This window comes from Aythya fuligula, chromosome 7 (genome assembly GCF_009819795.1).
Source record: "Aythya fuligula isolate bAytFul2 chromosome 7, bAytFul2.pri, whole genome shotgun sequence".
Classification (NCBI taxonomy): domain Eukaryota; kingdom Metazoa; phylum Chordata; class Aves; order Anseriformes; family Anatidae; genus Aythya; species Aythya fuligula.
Window position 1 is genome coordinate 5975708 of NC_045565.1, and position 22280 is coordinate 5997987.

Here is a 22280-nt window from a genome sequence, read left to right on the forward strand (position 1 = left end):
ACTCCAGCATGTAAAAGAGATTTAGGTTAGGTGAGAGTCAGGCACTTGAAAGCTAGGAAGTAATGGTTGCATGGTCGCCCGCACGATTGTTATTGTGAACTTGTGTTGGATGCATTATAATGCAACTTTCAATAGGGTGATGACCCGTCTTTTTGTTTTATTTCCCCTAAAGAGCTTACCCGTTTTACAACCTGTACATGGGGCAGAATGAAAATTGTTTGTGCAGCTTGTGTTGTCCCTCTTGCAGCAGTTAGTCTTTGACTTTGTGACCAGAGGATAACGTGTGTTGGAGAATTACCACTTAGATTAACATTCCTCGTGCTCCTGTGGGTACAGAGAAGAAAAGGGCAGGAAGTATGCCTGTTTGGACCATTATCAATACTTTTATCCTTATTTTATTTCATTCTCTATAACCTGTTGTTGCTTTTGTGCCACAGCTTTTCATTAGCTTGATGCTTTTTTTTTTTTTTTTTTTCCTTTTTGCATCATCTGATTTTAATTGGTATTCGAGCAGCTTCAGGCAGTGCAGAAGACTTCTAGTGACTTCCCTCCCCCTCCATGGCATCAAATCGAGCCAGCAGCCTGAAAGATGTGTTTTGGCCTGGAAGCTTTTGCACAGAGTTGCAAGAACTGACTCATAAGGCTCAGCCCTCTTTCAGCCTATATAGCACAAATCACGATAAGGCAGCCTGTGTTCTGTAAACTGTTCTCTGCTAGTGACAGAAGACAACAGGGATCAGGGAGGGGAAGCGTGTCTTGCTTCAGGATGAATTACCCTATTTTATAAACTCAGCTAACTGGTTTTATAGTTGTGATTTAGATGATTATTCTTGACTGAAAAAGGAGTGGATGATGGCCATAGTGCTGCTGTTGTGTACTAAAATATCCTTATCCCGTGATCTAGTCTCCAGCAAAGGTTCTGTGTTTGTCTTCTATGGACAAAGCTTCAAGAAATAGGATGCACCCTTCTCTTAACATCTCATATGAGGGATGCAGTGCCTTGCCTGAACCTTTCCTTACTCCTGCTCCCAGAGCTGTAGCTCAATACCCTGAAATGTTGGCGTTTGCTGTGTCTCATTCTGGGACATTATTGTCTGCTGCATCCCCAGAAGAGGTAGTGGCACTGCAGTAACCCAAGTTGCCTGCTTGCAAACATAGTGAGTATGTTCTGATACACTCCCTGTCTGCCCTCATCATCGTTCCTCCTGCTGAGAAAATGCTCAGGAGGGATTTGTTGCACTGGGGATATAAGCAAATTGAAGTTCCCAAACCAGTGTGTGAAACTGTCTTGTGCTCTGTACTTAAAACCACAAGCCTAGACAGAAGTATTGTAATAAAGGGAAGGACATGCAGTACTCCTCAGCTAATGAGAAGAAAATGACTTTGTGACCAAATTGTGAAATACTTACTGCTTGTATTTGTGTATTTTTTAAATTAGGAGTTGTCTAAGGAGAATGAAGGATGAGGTCTAATAATCTGCTGAGTTCTTCCACTGTCCTATAAGCGCTCAGATTTTTTTTTTGTACTTCAGGTCACTATTAAATGACTTAAAGCCTGCTGTACCAGGACAATAAGGCTTAAATTTGTGGCATTTTTTTTGGGATTCTTGTACCCTGCGGCAAAAAACAAGTTTGGGAGGGCCACGCTCTGCGGTAGAAAATTACCCTAAAGAGTCCACTGAGCATCTGTTTGCTGTGTTCCTTGTACATTGTGTGCCACAATAATCTACAGTCCCCTTTAATAAATCTAAGAAAAGCCTGTAAAAGGAGGCAGTCAAAGGCCATTACTGCAATTTGATGCTAGCAGGGAACTACTGGGTGGAGTTAGTAACAGACCAGGTTGCCTACAGTCCATGCTGTGCAAGCATGCAGGAAAAAAACAATCCCATTGTCTTATGAGCCTGATTTTGAGGAAAATTCCTTTCCAAGAGCAGATCCCGCTGAAAATGAAGCAAAAATACAGGGTTTTAATGTGCACGTCCATGGAATGTTAAATTGGGTTAAGTTACAGTACAGTGCCCTTGCTATGCTATAGGGTAATGCAAGCACTAACTTTTTCAGACTGAATCAAATATGAGTGAAGTTTCAAATCATTTATGATGGTAAGTCTTGCAAAATCAGGATGAAGCTCTAAAGGTGTGTTGTAGTTGGGCAGAAAATAGAGCACTTGATGCATCACAGGCTTATTTCCAAAAGAGTTACAGTTGGTAAGCTGCTGGTATGGTGTTCTTCATCATCCAGGTACCAGATTAACCATCAGTAAACTGAAAAGTCCATTTGGTTGAATGTCTTGCTGTGCGTGTAACGTGCTTGATGAAATTCCTTCAATGCCCAATACTTAGGGAGCAACTTGGTAGTAATTATTTTTTAGCTTTTGTGTCTTTATGGTTTTCTAACACGTGTATGTGAGTGTGTGTATGTGTGAATATATATGTGTATTTATATATATATATATATAAAAAAAAAAAAACCTCTCCCTGAAGACAAAGCAAAGTGAATGACTTGACTCGCCATGCCCAAGTGTAACATTTCCCTTCCCCAGATTTGTTTTTTTCCGTGCCTGCCTGGAGCAGGCTATGCCCAAAGGCGTGCTAAGGTTTCTTAGTGTTATTACTGTTCCTGTAGCTGGTTCTGTAAATTCTAGTTGTGCTCAGGGCATGTGGGTGTGGGACTCCAAAGGGTTACTTATTCAAGTCAACCACAAAAATGCCTCCAGCTATTACAAAACAGCTACTTGGATGTTAGTAAAATAGCTTAGATGACTAAAATTATCAAAATATCATCGAGCACCAATGGATGTTCTCAAGGGAAGATAAAGACATGGCTTTAAGTGTTTCAGGAGTGTTGGTGGCAGAACGTACCTGGAAGGTAGTTTCAGCAGGGTGCCGTGGCACTTTCTCGGTGAGCCAACTTGAGGAGTGAAACAGACGCAGATCAGCTGGATGCTAACACCTCCAGGCTCAGGTTGGTTTAAGCTACCATGAAACTGCACCTTGAGAGGGTAATGCTGCAGTACATTCTTTGTGAGAGCTGCCTCTCGCAGCACTGGAAAAGAAAAATCCAACTTGTGTCTGTCAGGACTTGTCTTCCCTTTCCATCTCTTTGAAATGCAAAATTAAGTTTTGCCTATATAACTGCTTCAGGGTTCCTCCCACCCCTTGTTCTCTCTCACAGCCTAGCTTGAATCTTCAGATTCAGTGCTTTCCAGAAACGAAGGGTAATGCTTATTAATGTTCACAGAAAGTGGAACAGTGGTCGCGGCTTATTTCTCTTTTTATCCCATTGTTCTACCATTTTACTTTTCTTTCAATAGTTCCAGTGATAATTCAAACTCAGAAATAGTTGGAGTTGGTTCAAAACATCTTGGAGCAGAAAGTTTGGATAGAAACAGTCTAGCTGCTGCCCTTGCTCAGCTTGGTTTTACATCTATGAGGATCTCGAGGTAGTGGTTTCTGACCAGGTCAGTATCTTTCTTCCCTGAACACACAAAGCAGTGGTCACGTTGCACCACTTGGAGCGTTGCTGTAACAGAGCTGTTATTTTCATGTAATAGTTGTACAGATAGATGAGAACTGGCTGTACTGTATTTCTTTGAGGAAGGTATGGACTAGCAAAGGGACTTGACTTTTTGCCTTGAGATATGCTGGATTTCTCTGACTGCTGACGGCTTGACTTTTTGCAGTGGGTGACTTGAGGACAGCGTCACTGCAGCGCTGTCTGGTGGATGGTAAGTGCTGTTGAACTAAAAAAGGAAGAGTAGGGGGAGAAGTGTTAAAATTGAAACTTCCTTATCGGATGACCAACTAAGCTATGTTCTCCTGAGTTTGGCTTCTAGCGGAGAGTACCAAGCACAAGCATGATGCTTCTGTCTCTGTTGTATGTACAAATACATAAACCAAACTTAGGTTTTGGAATAGCAAATTTCATCTGCAATTTGTCTTGTGTTTTGAATTAGATTCAACTTAGGAATCTCTTGACGTACTCAGAAGGCTGCTTAGCAGGTGTCCATGCTGTTGATATAATCATCTACGCTTTCCTTGGTATCTTCTTCAAGAGTGTGCTTTTTTTTTTTTTTTTAAAAAAAAAATATATATATATATATAAATCTGATTATGGTGCCAGGCTTTGTTGACAGAAGAATTATCTTTGACTTTAAAGAGCCCTCAAGTGGGTTGGAGACTCCAGCTTCCTACAGAGCTGAGGCTGGGCATAACATCTGCCTGTGTTCCTGAGTTGTGAACCTAGGAGAGGCGGAAGGGCAGGAGGAAGCTCAGTTCTGTGGCAAGAGGTTTGTGATGAAACATCATCTCTACTTTGTGATTTGGACTGAGAACTTCCTGATGCCCACCACCCTGCTCTGTGCCCAGCTGGGTGGCTTCCAGCAGCTGCAGGGTCTGCGTGGGGGTAAAGCAAATAATTTAAACTTGCTTCCTTGTTAATTTTTTGTTGCCTGGGAGTCTTGTGGGATGAAAGATGAGATGGGAGTTTGCTGTCTTGTGAAGAGGGAAACAGCCCTTTGGTGCTTGTGATGGGGTAGGGTGGAGTGCATCTTCCAAATATTTCCTGTCTTGCTTCTGAAGTACGTGGCTGTGGGAAAGGAAGGGGGTCTAGACGATCTGTCCCTACCCAGCTTATCTCTGGCTGTTTTGGAGAACTTGCTGCTGTGGCATCCGCTGCTCTTTGCTCACAGCCCTGCAGTGGGGTTTGTTGGGCGCTGCTGCTGGTGGTTGTGCCCGACTGCTGCCTTCTGGCTGCTGCTGCTGAAGGTCTGAAGCTCTGCCACATCCTTGGAAATGGGTCAGGGTTTGCTTCTCCTCTTGTGAGGATAATTCCATGCCTCAGGCTGCAAATCTCGCTAGGGTCAGCCCAATTTTGACTATATAAAACATGTGGAAGTGGATAAAATGGGACGTACTCTTTTTTTGGCATTGCTAGAAAATGTCTGGTTTGATAAACATCGCCAAATAAGTATCTCTTTGGGAGATGTCAAAGCTTACTTTCACAGCCTTCATTTTTTGGAAGCTAAGATGGCCAGCTCCTTTCTGTAACTTTCTTTTTTTTCCTGGCTCCTGGGAGGAGGATAGAATTGTTGCAGGTGTACGCCATTCTTATTTGAAAATTCATCTGCGTGATCAGTGTGGAAACGTAAATACATCCTGAATTGTTTTAATCTTTTCTAGTCTTTCTGTAGGTACTTTCTGTGAGTGACTATAATCTGATGCATAGTGCAGCTATATTTTGGATAGTAAAATAGCAATTCATTAAAGTAGCATTTAGTACAACAGCATTCGTAAATATTTAACTTCGGAATTACTCTGGTATCAGATTTTTTTTGGATATAAACAGAGCTGGCTCAACTCCAGTCATATTTGTGGAAGGAAATACTGCAGACAAGTCAAAACATGATGGTACTACTTTGAAAAAGAAGCAAAAGCTTTCCGAGTTGTAAAGCTGTGCAGTTATGAATTGCTCAATGCAGAGCTGCTGATAGAACCTCAGCTTTTTTGGCCCTCGTACTTGCCTGGTTTAACTGGGTGATGTAGGAGTCCGAAGGGAAATGTGGCACACACTCAGGTAATTAAAGTCTGTGATATAATGCGTACATGCAGGGAGACAGAGTTAAGGTTGCACTATCATCTGTAAATCTTGTATTTGCTAATTTGAGTGCGTGGCTTCTCAGCTGTTTGCCACCCAGGAACCCCCTAAGAAATAAGCTGGGAGCTGAGCTCTGTGCCTGGTGCTGGCGGCTGCTTGTGTACCCTGAGGCTCTGCAAGCGACAGCACCTCTGCTCAGGGACAGCTTATGGTAACAAGAGAAGGGGATGGTTGGGACTGGCCCAGCATTTCTAGTTTCCTACTCAAATCGCTTTTAAATAAATGCATGTTTTAAAATCCATGTTTTCTAAATCGGCTCTTTTACGTACTTGAAGAAATTGCGTTGAAACTACATTTTAATCAAAGTGGTGTCTTTCCACCAGGACACTTGAAGATGGGTCTGTACTGCCAGAACTAGTTTAAATTTCCTGTTGAAATTTAAACATTTGTTCTGCCCTCCCTCAGTCACTTCTGTGATTAGCTAGTCTTTACAAAACAAAGGAGAGCGAATGTCATGCTGCTTCAAATACGGAAAAGAACATTCCCATTCTCCCAGGCAGCCCCCCTGTTTGCATTAAAAAACAGATGAATCTGTTTGGATCAGACTTAGCAAAACAAACAGAGTGTACTTTGGATTAAAAACTAAGGGAGGGTGAATTTGCCTCAGAATTAAAACATTCTGAGTAGCTGGAAATTATGACTTCATGGTGTCTATTAGACTATCGAGCTGCCACAGAACATATCTGGGGCATGTTCTTCCTATGAGTTAGCTGCAGTACTTTGTAATGGACATGTTGTGAGCCCTCCAAATGTCAGCATCCTGTTTACTTGCTTTTAAGCCCAGCAGCAACTGCATTTCATATCTCCAGTTTGTGCTGTTGGAAGAACGCGTCCTGTGATGTGTAGGAGGGATACCTACCCTGGCTGAACTGACGCCAAGTTGTTCTGCAATTCTCGATTTGCTGGATGAAGAGGTCATGTACAGTAAAGCAGAAAGAGCTTAGGTTTTTCAGTGTGTGCTCAAGAAACAGGCCAGTCATTACGTGCAAAACCCAGCAGCTGCTTGTCCAATAAAGGTGGAGTATTGCTAACATACGTGAAAGCACAATGGTTTACTTCTAAAGGTTGTGCCAGGATAAGTGATAACCTCTTCTCCAGTGAGTTTCCCAGCTGTGTCAGCAGCAATACCTTCCGGGGTATGGGATGTGTGGTGTATTTCCTCTATAAATTTAGGGTTGTTTTTGTCATATACCCATTTATATTGATCACTCTGAATGACACCTAAAGGTGTAGCTTGCTAGTGGGTTGGATGAAACAAGCTGAAATGCCTGTTGTTGCTGGTTTAGCCCCTTTCTAATGAGCAGGAGTGGTTTTCTCCTGTCTAAGAATGATTGTAATTCCTGAAATGTCTGTTTTTGTTGCTTTTGCCCACACCAAATGACTTCCTCTGATCTTCATTATCTGAGTGCTTATTCTTGTTTGACATACAAATACATTACAGGCTGAGATTGAGGTCTGTATTAAGGTCAAATAAGTGCTTTGTATGTGTTACGTCAAACTTAAAAAGGGAGTTTATTACTGCTTCAGGGAGCAAGATGACTTCTGGAGAGACAGAAGTAATGCACTTAATTCTGTTTTGCAGAGGTAACGATACCGAACACTACATTACTGTGAGTTCTTTCTCCATTTAAAATGCCTTATATCAGTGTATTAAGGATGGGCTATGTAGAAGATACCTCTTCTGGAGGTTTGTTTTTTTTTTTTTCCTCCTCGTTTGGCCTTGACTTTGGGCTATTACATCCAATTACCTGAACGTCTCTGTTGTATCCCACTTCTTGAAATGCCCAGAAGCATACTGTTAGTTATTTGCTAAGTCTTTAGCACTGGAACCTACTGTCAGGGTTTCAAAGGTGAGTCACAACAAGTCTTTCCTTTTTAATGGTCTCCCCATACGCTACTTTCTCTGTCTTTCCTAAGTTTTTTTCCTAAGTTTCCTAAGTTAAGCCCTCACGTTCTTACACAGTTTGCCTGTGTCTCAGCTGCATTCAGCGTTTGTCCTCCTTGTCTGCTGCACTTCTATTGCTTCCAGCTGTCTCCTCTGCGTCCAGTCCTTAATGCACACACTTGTTGCCACGTCAGGGCTGCGCCTTGATGGTCGCTGCCTCTCAGCCCTGTTTGGGTTCACCTAGAAGAAGAGTATTCGTGCAGGGTGTAGCCTAATTCCTTGCCAGTTAGCTGAGGGGTGCCACAGCAGCAGGCAGAAAAGGGCTTTGTGCTGCTTGTCTGCAAAAAACCACAGTGGGAAGTCCTGGCAGTCTGTGCTCCAGTCCTGGCCCAGCAGTGGCATCGGTCAGTGGGGACAGCGATTGCTGCCAAAGGGGGAGGGTCTTTGCCCCAGCATCAGATCTTTCTCTCTTCCCCTCCACCTGCATTTTTTTCTCCTTCCTTCCTCCCTTCTAGAGCAAGCTGCATCGCAGTCTCCTGAGGAGATCACTGTCTTCTGCTGGCAACATCTGATGCTTATCAAAGCAATGTTGCATCAATAAAAATAAACAGCAGCAGCTGATCCCAGGGATGAGCAAAGTTGTTTTTCTTTTTTTGTCTCTGCACGCAAAATATCAGCCTAGCAGCTTGCCTTAACAGGGGGAAAGCCACTGTTACCTGTAGCCCTTGGAGATTTGAGTTTGCCCCGTACAAGATTTCTGCAATGAAAACTAAATTTAGCACAAACCCACCCCGACCAACTTCATCTTCCTGCTGCTTGAGGCTCTGCCTAGAGTCACACCACAGCGGTGGCTGTAGCCGAGGCTGTCTGGTGTGAAATAGCAGCTGGACTTCAAGTTCGGGGCTTTTTCCTCTCTAGAGGTATTAATGTTAGAAATGTAGGGTTGTGTATGCCGACATGTGAGCTGCCTGTAGCTCCTGTTGCAGGGTGTTCTCCAGTGTGGCTGAATGTCAGTCTCAAAGCCAGGAGCTGAGCCAGCTCTGCAGAGCTCTGAGATGGGAAATTTATTCTTTTCGCATTGCTTCTGACTTCGCAGCGTGCTCTGCCTGCACTGCTGTGCATTGCACACTGAGGGGAGAGCAGAGCTGTGGCTTGTCCCTGTCACCCGTGTGCGGTGTCTGGGGGTATTGCTGTGCAGCTCCTGCAGGACTGGAGCAGGACACGAGCCTGGGGCATCAGAGCCCAGGTAGCTGCAAGGGTGTTGGGATGAAGTGGTTCCTAAAGGCAATGATAATAATCGTAACCTGTACTCCTGTGGGTGTGGAGCCCTTAGTCAGAAAACCACGTTAGTCAGCTGGTGCTGTAGGCTGTCCTCTGTGTCTGTAACTAGATCTGCTGTGGGGGGAAGATACCTGGTCAAAGGAAAGGGTTTGAAACCCTTCTAACATCAGTGTTGAAAACTGGCGACAGTCGTGTGGTCCCATGGCAGATACAGGCTTGGCTGTAGCTGTGTGAAGGTTTGTTCCTTCAGCAACATAAGCCCGCTGCTGTTTGCAAACTGTTCTTGTTTTCTTAACAGGAGTTGGGGAAAAAAAATGTTAAAAGACTTTAAGCAGATGAAGACGCATGCATTTGAATTGTTCATTGTTTGTGTGGAGTAGTTACAGGATGAGTTGTTTGAAGGAAATAAGGAAATGCTCCCCAGTCCGAGTTTGTGTGCTCTACCTGATAAAGCTTTAGATTTGTGATACAGTGGAGTAATCCCAAACAGCCTTGGGTTCAGGATGGGAGGACCCCCTTCTCACTGAATAGACTTCAACGCTAACAATTGCAGTTAAGATTTTTATTGAAGTTAAGCCATACATTCTTCTTAGAGTTGATCTATCTTTTCCACTTGTATCCATGCTTTCAATTTTTCCACTCACTTTTCTCAGATTGTGATAATTCGTATTTTCATCCTGTATGTTTTTAAACATGAAGTAGGAATCCTAAATTTATGAAAATAAACACTGCCAGAAATGATAATTATGGGACAACAGGAAGTATAAAGTGAATGTTTTAAACTCATTATTTGTCTCCCCCTCCCCTTAATTTATTTCAGGTTTATGACTCTGACTGTTGCGACAGCATTCTTCTGGAGCTGCGGGAGTATCTGCCAAAATACTTCGGTGTCTGGTCACCACCTACTGCACCAAATGGTACTGTTCTAATTTTATCTATTAATCCAAACCTCCTGGAAAAATCTTAGGGAGCCTGATTTTTGGCAGCTGCAAGCTCTGTCTTTTTTTTTCTTTTTTTTTTTTTCCTTTTTGGTTTTGTTTTGTTTGCTTCTTTCCCACTAAGAACACTTTCCAGTTGGCAGTCCTCTGGCTAGCTTCATTCTTTGGGAGCATCCTCGTGGCCCAGGGTAGACGAGGCATGGCCATTCACATGGCAAACGTCTTGCAAGTAGCTGAACCTGATGCATATGGCCCCAGAGCTGCTGCTTTGGTCTGTACCGTGCAGGAGGGGTGGGCTGGATGCCCATTTGTCTGATTAGGCCGTCAAAGCAGGACACAGATGCTGTATGGGTGTGTAAGAAGGAAAAGAGAGACAGGATGTGGTCTGAGGTGAGGCATTCAAGCTGGAATCTGCTACTGGATCTCCAGAGGTTGGATCCCATCACCTTGCCATATCATACCAAACGCATTTTTTGGTAGTTGCCTTGTTTAAGAGCACTGCTTGTCATCCTTTGTTACTGGAATGAAACGAAGCTCTGGTAGCTTAACTTTGTATAACATGTTAGGAGTCAGAAAGAAAAGGTATTTTTGGAGGACAATTGGAAGATTGTCTCTTCAAGAGAAGATGGAGATATTTCTGATGTGTATTTAAAATAGCAACTATTTTTCTTCTGCTCTTTCTTATTCACATTGGGAGATGGAGCTTCTGGAACATACAGAAGCAAAAGGATGCGCTCGAGTTTGTTTAAAGGCAAAGGCACTGAAACTAGAAGCTGTGCTCCGTTAACACAGCTCGATCTTCTTTGGCTTGTTTCGTCCCTTGATAGACTTGTTTTCCCAAGACAGCGGTGAGGCGGCATCCAAAGTCACTGTCTAAATTCTGTAAAAATAAATGCAGCGAGGACTGCGGCAGTACGTAATGCTTTCTTGGCTCAGATTTGCCTTCACACTTTCATATTTGGCACTAACCCACATAGCTCTACCAAAGCTATCTTCTTCCTTCCCTCCTAATTTTATGTGTGTCATGGAGCTCACTAGTGTCCCCTCCAAGCTGCATATCAATTTTTCCTACTTAGAGTAGGATCTTAAAATGTGTGGTCTAGCTGAGATATGGTAATTCAACATGTCCCTAGTTTACATTGGGAATTAACTAGCACTGTGCAGCATGGGGCTGAATTTTGGCAGGTCTCCACCAGCAGTAGAGAAGTAGCCTGTAGGAATGGAAGTAGCTGGTTTAAAGGAAGAGCAACACTTTGATTTTTTTTTTGTTCTTGAAAAAACACTGCAATATTGGGAGCTCTGTTGATAGAGAGCAGCAGTGGAGGTTCACACAAAACGCTTGGCTGCCAGCTCTGCTACCTGCAGTATGAATGAGCTTTGTGTAGTCCTGACAGAATTCAAGTGCAGTGGAGATTGTGGACCTCAGCAGAACGTGTGTGTGCTGGGGTACGTCCAAAGCTAAGGAGGTGGCCATTCAATGTGGAAGTGCTCTGTTGACCAGCTTGCATTTGCAAATGCGCTTTCGCTGATGCCAGGTGTGGAGGAAAACCTCTGTGATGAATTTGCCTTTGTGCATCAGTGCCTGACAGCAGAAGACACCAGAGGAGAGAAGAATCACCACAGTTGTGTTTCAACTGCATAAAAAGTAGGAAATAGAGTTTACAAAAATAGGAAGAGGTAAAGTAGACCCACAGAGTACAGAGAGAGCATGGAAAGGCTATTTTGGGAAGATCAGTGGTGGGGTTTGTGCCCTGTTCCCCCCAGATAAACTGTGGATTTATCTCTGGCAGCACTGAAAAGATGGGACCTTATGCGTGCTGAGCTGCTATGGCATGTCCCCGTGACACTAGATGAAGGAATCTAGCTGCTGCAAAGATAACCAGCTATTACATTCAGATTAGGGTTGTATGTGCAGCTTTTTGCAATCTTGACTTTGGATCCCTGACCTTTGCTTCGTCAGTAACTCCACGTCCTGTGGGGACACAGCTCCAGGCAGCCTCTCAGCAGTGAACCCAGTAACTCCTCTCTGCCGCGGAACTGGGCGTAGGTGACTGCACTTAAATGAAATGAAATAAATCTGTTGGTTACCAGAGCCCTGCTGTGTGCTGCTTGTTCTGGTCTATCTATATACATTCCAACAGTGTTTGTGTGCAGGAACAACTGCTTGCCCAGAGAGAGGGGATGGCCATAAGCACCTTTGTTTAACATAAAACTCCTTTATTTATGAGACAATGAAGTTCTTTCCTAAGTGGTGTCTTGCATGTGTAGCATCTGAGTTGTTATCTTGGGAAGAGGGTTGGGAGTTTGAGTGGGTTTCACCCAGACAAGAGAACTGCAGGTTTCCTGTAGAAAAAAGCAAAAACAAAACAGGAATTGAATTTAGGACCACTCTGAACTTCATTTCTGCGCATTTCTGAGTTTCCATATGATGGGTAAAGAGTTCCTTCTGCTGAACTTTAATCCTCTAGGTAGAAAAGATGGAGCGATATTCAACATAGTGTATCACTAAAAGCTTATAAATAACTCTTGTTATGCAGAAATCCCATACTGAGTGCTACTGCATGGCAGCCAGGGTGAGAGAGGGATGACACTCCATCTCCCGAAGATAATCTGAAATTGGAGTGAGACAATTGGATTTCAATTTAGGGCTCCCTGGCATTGTATGTGTTGGGAATTTATTAATAAGCAAGTGGAAAAGTTGTTGCAAAGATATGTCGGAGCATGTTAAGCTTTTTATATCTCTTGCTGAGAGTTGTGCTTTCTGCTGCCTACTTGTTGCTCCTGCATATTTTTTGCAAGGAACTTTACCACTGCTCATTTCATACTGGGCTCTACTTTCTGATGCCTGAACTGAGAACAGGGTAGAAAAACACAAGACAACTTCAACAACTTTGCTGCTGAGAGCAGCTGAAGCTTTTTTTTTTTCCCTGTTTATTCGTATGTTTTGAGAGGTGTCTTGCAGATTATGAAGTCAGATGCCTGGAGTTATTCTGAGACTTCTGACTCCAGCAAGTACTGAATGCTTCGGCATGTACGTGCTGAAGTCTGCAGTGGTTCGTGCCATACATACTTGCTGAATTTTGGTGGTCTTTTGGTTTGCCTCCTTTGGGACTGCAATAAAATATGTAAATAATATGTCAAACCACATCTTCCCTTCTCTTTCTCTTCTGCTGAAAGAGAGAAAGGGGGGAGGAGAAGCCTCTGAGCAATGATTTGTTTAAGTTCTTGAAATACATGTTCAGGATTATCTACCAAAGCTAAGATACAAAAATCCCAATGAATTCTTTTCTCTGCAGGGGACTTTAATTTAAAGCATTTTTAGATAGTTGAAATGTAATCTATTGGTATGAAGCATATCTACATCAGAGATTTTTATCTGCTTGTGCAATAGAAAATTATTTGTGTTGGTGAATGCATGATTTTCAGACATACTTTGGGCTAGGAGCATTGCACATAATAACTTAGAAAATCTGAACTGCTTGAAAAATCTGCATTTGTCTTTTTCACAAAACAGGAAGGAGAGCTCTCTGGTTACCTCTTCACAAGATACCAGAAGGGTTGCTGTGTGAAAAATCCCGGTGTGTCCTGATCCTCTGGTTTTGGGGTCTGAGACAGTTGAACACGACACAAACAGTGCCAGGAAAAAACAATGTGTAAACACCTGATACATTTTCTGAAGCTGTAATCAGAAAAAAAAAATAACTCAGTGCCGCGAGGACAAAAAGCTTTTTGAGAGTGGGGGTGTGCTCTGAACAGATGGGGCATAATCTTGACTGAGCTGGCAGCTAGCTGGAGATGAAGACTTAAACTATAATTCCAGAAAGTGTGAGAGATGAGTCATTTCTGGATAATACACAGACTTTTCCAAGTAATTAGTATTTCCCAGGGTTAATGTTAGTTCCAAAGCTATTTCAATGCCTTTTTTTTTTTTTTTTTAATAGTAATTTTTATGTTTTAGGAGGTTTTTAGGGAGGGGTACTCTAGTTTAGCAGCTCTGAAATGGAAGGTGAAATAAAAAGTTAAATATCTTTAAGAAATGCTGAACTTTGGTGCTGTATGCTTAAAAAGAGGGATTTGGATGAGTGGAGCAGAGGATGGCGGATACCCGTGGGTGCTCTTCAAATTTTTGTGATGGAAAGAGCTGAACTATCTTGCCTGCATGTTGTCTGGAAGATTAAGGGCTTGTTTGGGAGATTGGGTTCTGCGTTTCAAACTAGTTGTTTTCATGGGCTCAGTTGTTGTTGCTTTATGGAAACAGATGTTTTACACTACTTTACATACACATGGTTTAGGGTTTACAAAATAACTCAGACAAACAACATTGCATCTAAATAATTTGAATAATTTGTGGCAATGTACAATTTGGATAGTTTTAGTATTTGTAAAAGCGAGTCTGGAGCTGCTTATGAGATAATCCAATGCATTTGGGGTCGGTGGTAAAGGACAACAACCATTTCCTGAGATGTTTTTGTATTGCCCCTGTCCCATGCCATGTCTCTGGCTTTTGCGAGCCAAGTTCTGAAATCCTTACATTTCATTTAGAAGTTGTTTCCTGGATTGTTTTAGAGTGATGCCACAAATACATTGATTACCTTAGATAGTGTGAAAAAGGTTGGGTGTGAAAGGTGATGCTTAGATTTTGACTATTTTTGTTTCAATAATAGAGAGCTGAGAGGTTGTAGGACTCCTCTGGAGTCAGTAGCAGTCCCCAAAACCTCAAAAATGAAAGCTTTGCCAATGTCTGACTGAATTTGACCTGTGTATGAACACTTTGAATAGAAGAATTGGCACTTGCAGTCCAGCTTATACAGAATATGCTCTCTAATAGGGAGAGCGTTGGTCCCGTAGGGAACATCTGATGAGCAAATGTTGGGTTTGTTTGCTGTCTGTGGCTTTCTCAAAGTTAAGTGTGAGTTATTTTAGCTTGGGTATCCCTGCAGTTAGAGTTAACAAACCTTGTGTATGAGTGAGCTAGTTTATAGCCAAAATCTCTTTGCTGTAGACAGATTGATTCTGTAGCCCTGAGGACACTGAAAAGTAATGTAAGCTGGTGCACTGCATTAGTAGAAGACTGGATTTTAGAATAGTATATTGATTTAACACACTTTCCTGGGCATGACTATACAGTTAAATACATGCTTAGTTCCATTTATAGATAAGGCAAACATCTAAGGATTAAATCAAATCTGTTTCTCAGATTGATGCACGTGTACTTCGGGGAATTGGGTCATTTGATCACGGTGATAATGGTGTAAAAATCGAAGCTCTAAATAGGACGTAAGTAATAAAAAAGTTTCATATCTTTAAGGAAGAGTCTCTACTTACTGAGTAAAAAGGAACATTATTTGTTCCTTTTTTCTTGACTCTGACTGACTTTGTTACTTTTCTGTACAGCTGTGAAATTAAGGCACTTTGTCCCTCTTCCCTCTTTAAAATTTAACTGCAGAAGTTTTTGCTTTCTTTGGCAATCCCATCTGAGATTATGCTGAAGGAATGGGGAAGAACACAGCGTCCGTGTGTATGCAGATTGCATTAAAGCCAAGGAGACATGCTCATGGAGTAGGCTGGACTCCAAAAGAAAAATGGATTTTTATGGGAGGTTTGGGCCTGATAAACGCAGGCTTAGCAGAAGCTGATGTGAAGAATGAGAAGGGTGTTGATGCCCGACCTTTCCTTCGTACACGTCGTGTCCTGCCAAGGGTTGGAGATGTGTGCACGCTTTCTCCAACCGAGTTGTAGGCAGTTACTAGGGGAGTTGGTTTTCTTGGTGTGCTCTGACAACCAGTGCCATAAATCACACTGGAAAATAATCTCTTACCTATGTTGGAGAAAAGCATGAACCAGTTTGATCAGGTTTTACATCCTCCTTTAAGTCTGCAGGCACTCCGAGGGGCTGAGGCTGTTGTAGTCCACCCACCCAAAAGGACTTCTGGAAGCGGCTGAGAGGCAGCCTAGGATTTGAGCAGTGTTGTCCCCAAAAGGTGCCCAAGGAGAAAGGGGGCGAGGGAGGAGAAAAAGGAGACTCATTGCACTATGAAATGTTAATTTCCTTTTTAAAATGACAGAGAAAATTGCAGTTTGAAGTCTACCCCTCTCGTGCAGAAAGAAAACGCAGTCTCCGTTGAAAAAACGGAGTAACCGGTGTGTCTATGTGCTTATTAATGTTATTTGAGGTATGTTACTGCCTTAATAACAGCTCCTCCTCAGTTTCATCTGGATAATAATTTGAGTTTGAGTGCCAGGCTAGCACTCTTTAATTATATATTATTTTCTAAACCAGAATGCATTCAGAATTTAATGCCAACGGAGTTTGTGGCTGCCAGTGACCGTAATTTAGGCTGTGTTCAGAGACAAACGTGAGGCCTAACATCATGTGAGTCCTTTAACTATTCTCCCTCCTCCACAGAAGCTCAGCAGAAACTCTGTGATTATTTTGCTTTGCCCACTGCTAACCAAAGTTTTGTCTTTTCTACAGAGATGTATCTAAAACTGGAAGATGTGACCCGTAAGTTTAATAAGCCTTGCATAATGGACGTAAAAATAGGGCAGAAAAGTTACGATCCATATGCTTCAGCTGAGAAGATACAGCAGCAGGTCAGCAAGTACCCACTGATGGAAGAGATTGGCTTTTTGGTACTTGGCATGAGGGTAAGGACTTGTTTTCTTTTCCAATTCAGCTTATGCTCTGCTCTGTTGTCCAACACCAGATACTGCAGCTAGTTTATCTAGCAAGTGACAATGCTTTGGAGTTTTGTGTAAATAAAGTGTTATCTCAGTGTGTTGGTAGTACTGGTATCAACTGTCACGTGAAGTATGTTTCAAAACACTGCTTCTCTTCACAAGTGTTTAACTTGGCTGTGCCCCTTCGGAGAGTCTGTTTGCAGCCTCTCTCTATATATATACACACATACAGGAAAGGTGTTGGGCTAGATGATAGTCATTCAAAACTGAATGTAGTTGCAATCGTTTCTTGTTGCATAGCTTTAAAGATTGTAAAGTATTTTTTTTGGTGTTTAGGCTTGTATCAGAGATTTACAGAAAGGACCAGTCTTCAAAATTTAGTAACAGTCTGTGTCCTAAGTCTTTTTTTATTTTGATTTGCTTTTATAAAAATAATGTAATTTTTATACTCAGGGAAGAGTAAGTTAGCTTTTCAGAGGTGATATGCATGGTTATAAATAGCTGCTTATAGTCCGCAGTTAAAAAAGCTTTCAATCCAAAGAAAATGTCTTTGAAGCATACGTGCTTGAGGAACGACTGCCAGTTGGAGCTTAGTCTGAGATGGGTAAAGACCTTCAGATGTCCTTAGTGACTCCGTTAGATTTCCTTCTTTTAAACAGGGAGAAAGATGAATGAGTATTTGTGTATTGACTGCTGTAATACTTAAGCATAAGGAAAAGCTTTAGAGAACGTTTATGGATCGGTAACACAAACGCGTTAATGTCAGTAAGGATTGCCTGATGCAAGGCATCTGAAGTATTTTTTTCCTGCCACAACTGGTGCGGGTATATTTTTGGTTTGATATGAGGTTTTTGTTGCCATACTTGCATGGAGGAAGCCAGGGCTTTGCAGGCTCTGCATCAGCAAACATAAATGGCTGGAGACTTTGGTAAGCCTCTACTTTGCTTAGAAAGCAACAGCACCCAGATTGCACCATTGTCTGAAATAATTCTAATCTCCCTGCAGTGTTTTGTACCTAATTGCCTAGGCTCTCAGCCTTAACTTTGTCTTGAGATAAGCTTTTACAGCTATAAATTATAGTGGTCATGAGTAGTAATTATGCAAGCCTGCGAGAGAGCATGTGGGAGTCGAGTCAAAAACCAGTCCAACAGTTTGGATCGAGAAGGAAGGCTGAAGATTATAGGCTTGTATCATTACATAACCTTTCTTATCTCATCCGTAAAACAACGTACTTCACGTTCTTTGTGTCCTGACAGCGTAAAAGGGGTGCTTGCTTCCACCGTATTTTGTGGTTTTGTTTGTAACCTTGTCGTTTACTGGCATCTTGATCCTGTTGCAGAAATTCTTTTGATTCCCTAATTAAAGCTGTGTTTATAATGATGGTTCCCCCAAGCACTGCAGTTTCCCATCCGGTGTTTAACTAGATGAGATGTGTTTTGAGCGTTTGGAACCAAATTGCATGTTGAAGTTATTTTCCAGAAAGATTTCAAAAGGTTCCTCCTCCCCTCACGCAGCACTTAGCAAAGCCCACATTCACAAACAAGGCATTTTCTCTGCTCAGCTTGCCTCCTCTCGATTACGGGGTGCTCTCTGCCAGTCTGCTTGCTTTATTATTCCAGGATTCAGGACGTGATGTAAAACCTCTCCTGTACAGGCATTTTCTGCCTGTAACAGCTAACATGCTGGGTAAGGGATGCTGGTGTTTGCTGGGCAAACATGTTTGCGTGGTGTCATGCAACCTAGAAAGAAGAGTTTTGATTTTAATCTCTTGGTTCAGAGTTATTTGCAATACTGGGGATGAAGGAGGTATCTCACTGTTTCTATTTTGGAAAAGCAGGAAAGGGGGGGGGGCAGGAAAAAAAAAAAAAAGGAAAAATGCAGTTCTCTGTGCTTTTAAAGCACACAGCATAAAAGCTGTCATGAAGAAAGATATGAGCAATAATGTTACACCTTTTTTTAAAAACAAAAATGTATTTATAGTCCTTTTTAACCCCAAAAGTCATCGATACAGCTTTTTTACACACTGATAAGTAAGTAATCATCTAGTTATACATCCATACAGACGGTTTATCCTTTAAAAAATGATAATAATCTAACTGGCAGAGCTTTGTTTTATGTACGTGGCTCTGGCATTTGGCATGTGCTAAAGCATGCTCATCTTTATTCACTGAATAGCAGAAGAAATGCACGGAGCCACATTTAGAAAGCACAGTCATTTCAGTAACATTTGTTAAAAACCTATTTCATAGTCAGCGCAGGGGTTCCTTCCGTCAGATGGTTGAGGACAGACGTTTGTTACAAAAGTAGGGAGAGCTCAAATATAAATCAGAACTCTAAGTTACAGTTTCAGTAACAGAAATACAGGTTGCATTATGGTTTTACTAGTCGACATAAATATACAAGAAACATCTTAGCAGCGTATGCAGTATTAAAAATAGTGTTCTATTTGCTGTTGAATAAAAGCAGAATGTGTGGGTTGTGATCTTGATTCACAGCCCTTTCAGATTCCACAATTCCCAATTTCTACGTTATTTTTTTTTTTCCTTTTTCAGAGCATCTTGATTGCAGTGTTACATAGCTCACAATTTTTGTGAAACATGTTTTTAAAGCACGGAGCGATGATTATGTAACTTGGCCTGTATAATCCATCATGTACTGTTGTTTGTGCCTATGATTTATTGCATACATTTATTGCATACATTAATGCAGATACCTTATCAAAGCTGTTTCCAAAAGCAAATTTCCTAATCTACAGCACATGTTCCTGCAAGATATTTTAAAACTAACCGTGGCTGAGACCATTTTCTTTCTGTATGAACCTTTTCTAACAGTGCAATTTTTGTAAGCCCTGATATATCAATTAAGATTTAGTAGGGGAACAATAATAAAGCTATTAAATCTTGCATCTAGCATTCCTATTCTTCCTTGAAAAAAAAAAAAAAAGGCTTTTATGTTCGTTTGTTTTATATTTCTATAATCTAATTCAAGCTTGGTTTCAGAAAACAGCGGAAGACAAAACAAAAGCTAAAAAGAAAATGCTCACAAATTCGACAGTGCCCAAATCTGTGCTGCAAGACTGAGTGCAGCAATTCCCCTGAGTCCCGTATCTGCCAGTCAATTGAAGGATGTTTCAGAAATTCATTTCTAGAGTTCAGGAGGCTCATCTGTCATCCTCTTGGGCGAGGGACTCATCAGATAAACGACAGCTGGTACAGTTGTGTCCTTATGGCTGATAACAGCTCCTGGATGTTACAAAAAAGCAGGGGATGGGTGACATGAGAGGTGGCCTCCTTTTTCTCCCTGTTATTATAAAAAGCAGGCATAAGAGAAATTTATTCTAACGAGCTGCTCTGTGGAAGTGTTGGGAATCCAAAATAATGTATTCCGCTATTTTAAAAGTGCTTCATGACTTAACTGCAGTGCCTCTGTTTCTTTTATTTAGGAGGTTATTGTTCTGCTCTGTCACTGAATAGGTTTCAACATAATTTCATTCTACAACTTACTGAATTTATTAAAGATAGGGTATATTAAAACTCAGTGTTAAAGTCTTCCGTAGTAGCAGGAAGAAGTCCCTGAGAGCTCACAGGGCTGCGGAGAAACTTGGCTTCTTCAGACATAAAGGAAACCTCTGCATTTCATGGGGATAATGGTGAGGTGTGAGCAAGAAGTGTGAAAATACATATTTCAGTGATAATTCTACAAGTTAGGGAGTTTCCATAGGTAAGTATTTGAACAGCTGTGTATTTTTCTGCTTTGCCATGTAAGCCAGCGCTGAATTAGTGTAAATAACACTGTATAAAGTTTGATACTTTGCTTTCCTGGAGTCAGTCTTCAACTTAACATTCTAAAGCTGCAGTTGCAGGGTTTCCAAACTGTCTCACTGTACTAACACCATAATTTAAAAAATGGTACAAAAATGTCTGCATATGCAAACAGTAATAATTTAACACCTCTTGGGGAACCAAAAGCCAAATGCTTTTGGAAGAGAAACTCCAAAAATAATTTCCCTTGTCAGCTAATTATCAGGATTGTTTGACATGCTGCCCATACAGAGTCCCTACTATTAATAATTAAAACCGAAAAACTTTTTAGCTTGCTGGATTCCAGCTCTGTTTATGCAGAAACCTCACTGAACTGGGAGTGCTTGTAGGCACAAGGAGGAGCCTACACGCTGTTGACCGAAACATCTCCATTCTTGCCTGGTAGGAATGTGCAAAAATCCCTGATCAAGCAGGACTTTTCTTACAGGAGATGTTTTGCAGATCTCATGCGTTTTCTTTGTCTTGTGCTATGCAGTGGAACTCCTTATGTGAATGCAGAGCAAACGCGTAACGAGCCGTGGCAGGTGGACAAGAAATGAGATTTTCCTGTCTAATAATGTCTTGGCTGTTGTTGAGGCTGCAGATGTGACTTATTGGACTTGCCATCGTTTTGACAGAAATGGGCTAGTACAGGCAGTCGCAACAACAGGTTTACAGAAGAAAAGTTGGTTCAAAGGCAAATATCATTTTGGGAAGGGGTGGGAGCAGATTAGCCGCAGTGACGGCGTGAACAAAAGTGCGGTAAGGCAAGAAGCCTCTCGGCTTGGAAGTCAATTTCGGCCTCGTGCTGCTACAGCAGAGCGATCCCTTTGTTTTTGGGGTGAGGACCAAGCAAGACGTGGTGAAAGATTGCTCCTATCTGAGCTGGGGTTTCTGTTCCTCTGCTTTCAGTATGGGGCTTAACGTGTTTGTGTTTCGCTGAGGTCGTCCAGGAATGGTTCAAGCAGCCACGTCCTTGCCATTGAGGGAAGGCTTTGAGGAGAATTAAGAGACAGCTCTTTGGCTAACGTGGAGAATACTTTCATGATTACCTGCATGTGTTGTCCTTCAATACTATTGTCTTCAAGAAAAGAAAAATAACTTAGAACTGCAGCCAAGCCCTTTGGTAACCAAGGGTATTCTGAGCATGCTTATTCACAAGATAGTTAACTCTGTACGTTGTAGTGCTGGTTGGTATGTGTGGGGCTCAGCAGTTTGTCACCAACCATTTTGTATAGTTAAATATGCCCAGCCGATGCAAAACTTGCACATAAGAGTTTTAAACCTCTAAAACTGGGGGGAATGGGTTTGTGCAAGTTATGAGAAGAGGTAGGGTGGCTTCGTGGGAAACTCAGAGGCACAGGGGGCTTATGCGCTGTTCCAGCGTTTTTTTGGAAAAGAAAATGAGCTTGCAGATCCTAATCAGCATTTTTGAGCAACTGCCCGTGTCGCAGAAACGGTTAGCTCCTATGGGTAAGAGATAAGATTCTGGTAAACAGGATTATGTGTTCGTGAGCGTGCTGCAGTGCAGATGTGTGCAGGCAGCTGCCCCTAGACCGACCGAACGCGCATGCTTGGTGCCACTGAAACGAGATGCAGCTCGTAAAAACATGGACGCGATCTCCAGATTCTTGCTCCTCTTCCCAAGGAACAGACTTTGTTATTCTTGATTTATTTAATTACCTTTTGCATGTGTTCTTTTTGAAATTTTGGAAGTTTTTGAAAGCAGTTCTGGTACTTGAAGTAATTAAATAAGTTGTCTTTGACTTTGTATGTTTTATGCTCTCTCTAATATGCTTTAAAGAAAAGAAGTGGAGAAGAATGATTGTTTTAGTGAAACCAAAGTCACAGTAGTCAGATATTCTTTTAAAATAACTCGCCTCTTTCATTGCGCTCTTTTGAATTTATAGGCAGCAGGACCTCACTTTCTGTAGCTGTTACAGCAGTAGAAGTTGGACTCATAACAGTGGGAAGTAATCCCGCCACCAAGCGAGCTGAAACACTCGGGCTTACTACTGTTGTTTCTTTAGCACAATCAGAA

The 22280-nt window shown here is 41.9% G+C and overlaps 1 protein-coding gene across 1 annotated transcript in view; it reads left to right on the top strand.

Annotated features, from left to right (window-relative positions):
- IPMK (inositol polyphosphate multikinase) overlaps positions 1-22280 on the top strand; it is a 37735-nt gene that overhangs the window by 10076 nt on the left and 5379 nt on the right. Inside the window, exons 3-4 of the mRNA XM_032191126.1 lie at positions 9641-9737; positions 16234-16406. Of these exons, the coding sequence (XP_032047017.1) occupies positions 9641-9737; positions 16234-16406 (270 nt within the window). The remainder of the gene's footprint in view (positions 1-9640; positions 9738-16233; positions 16407-22280) is intronic.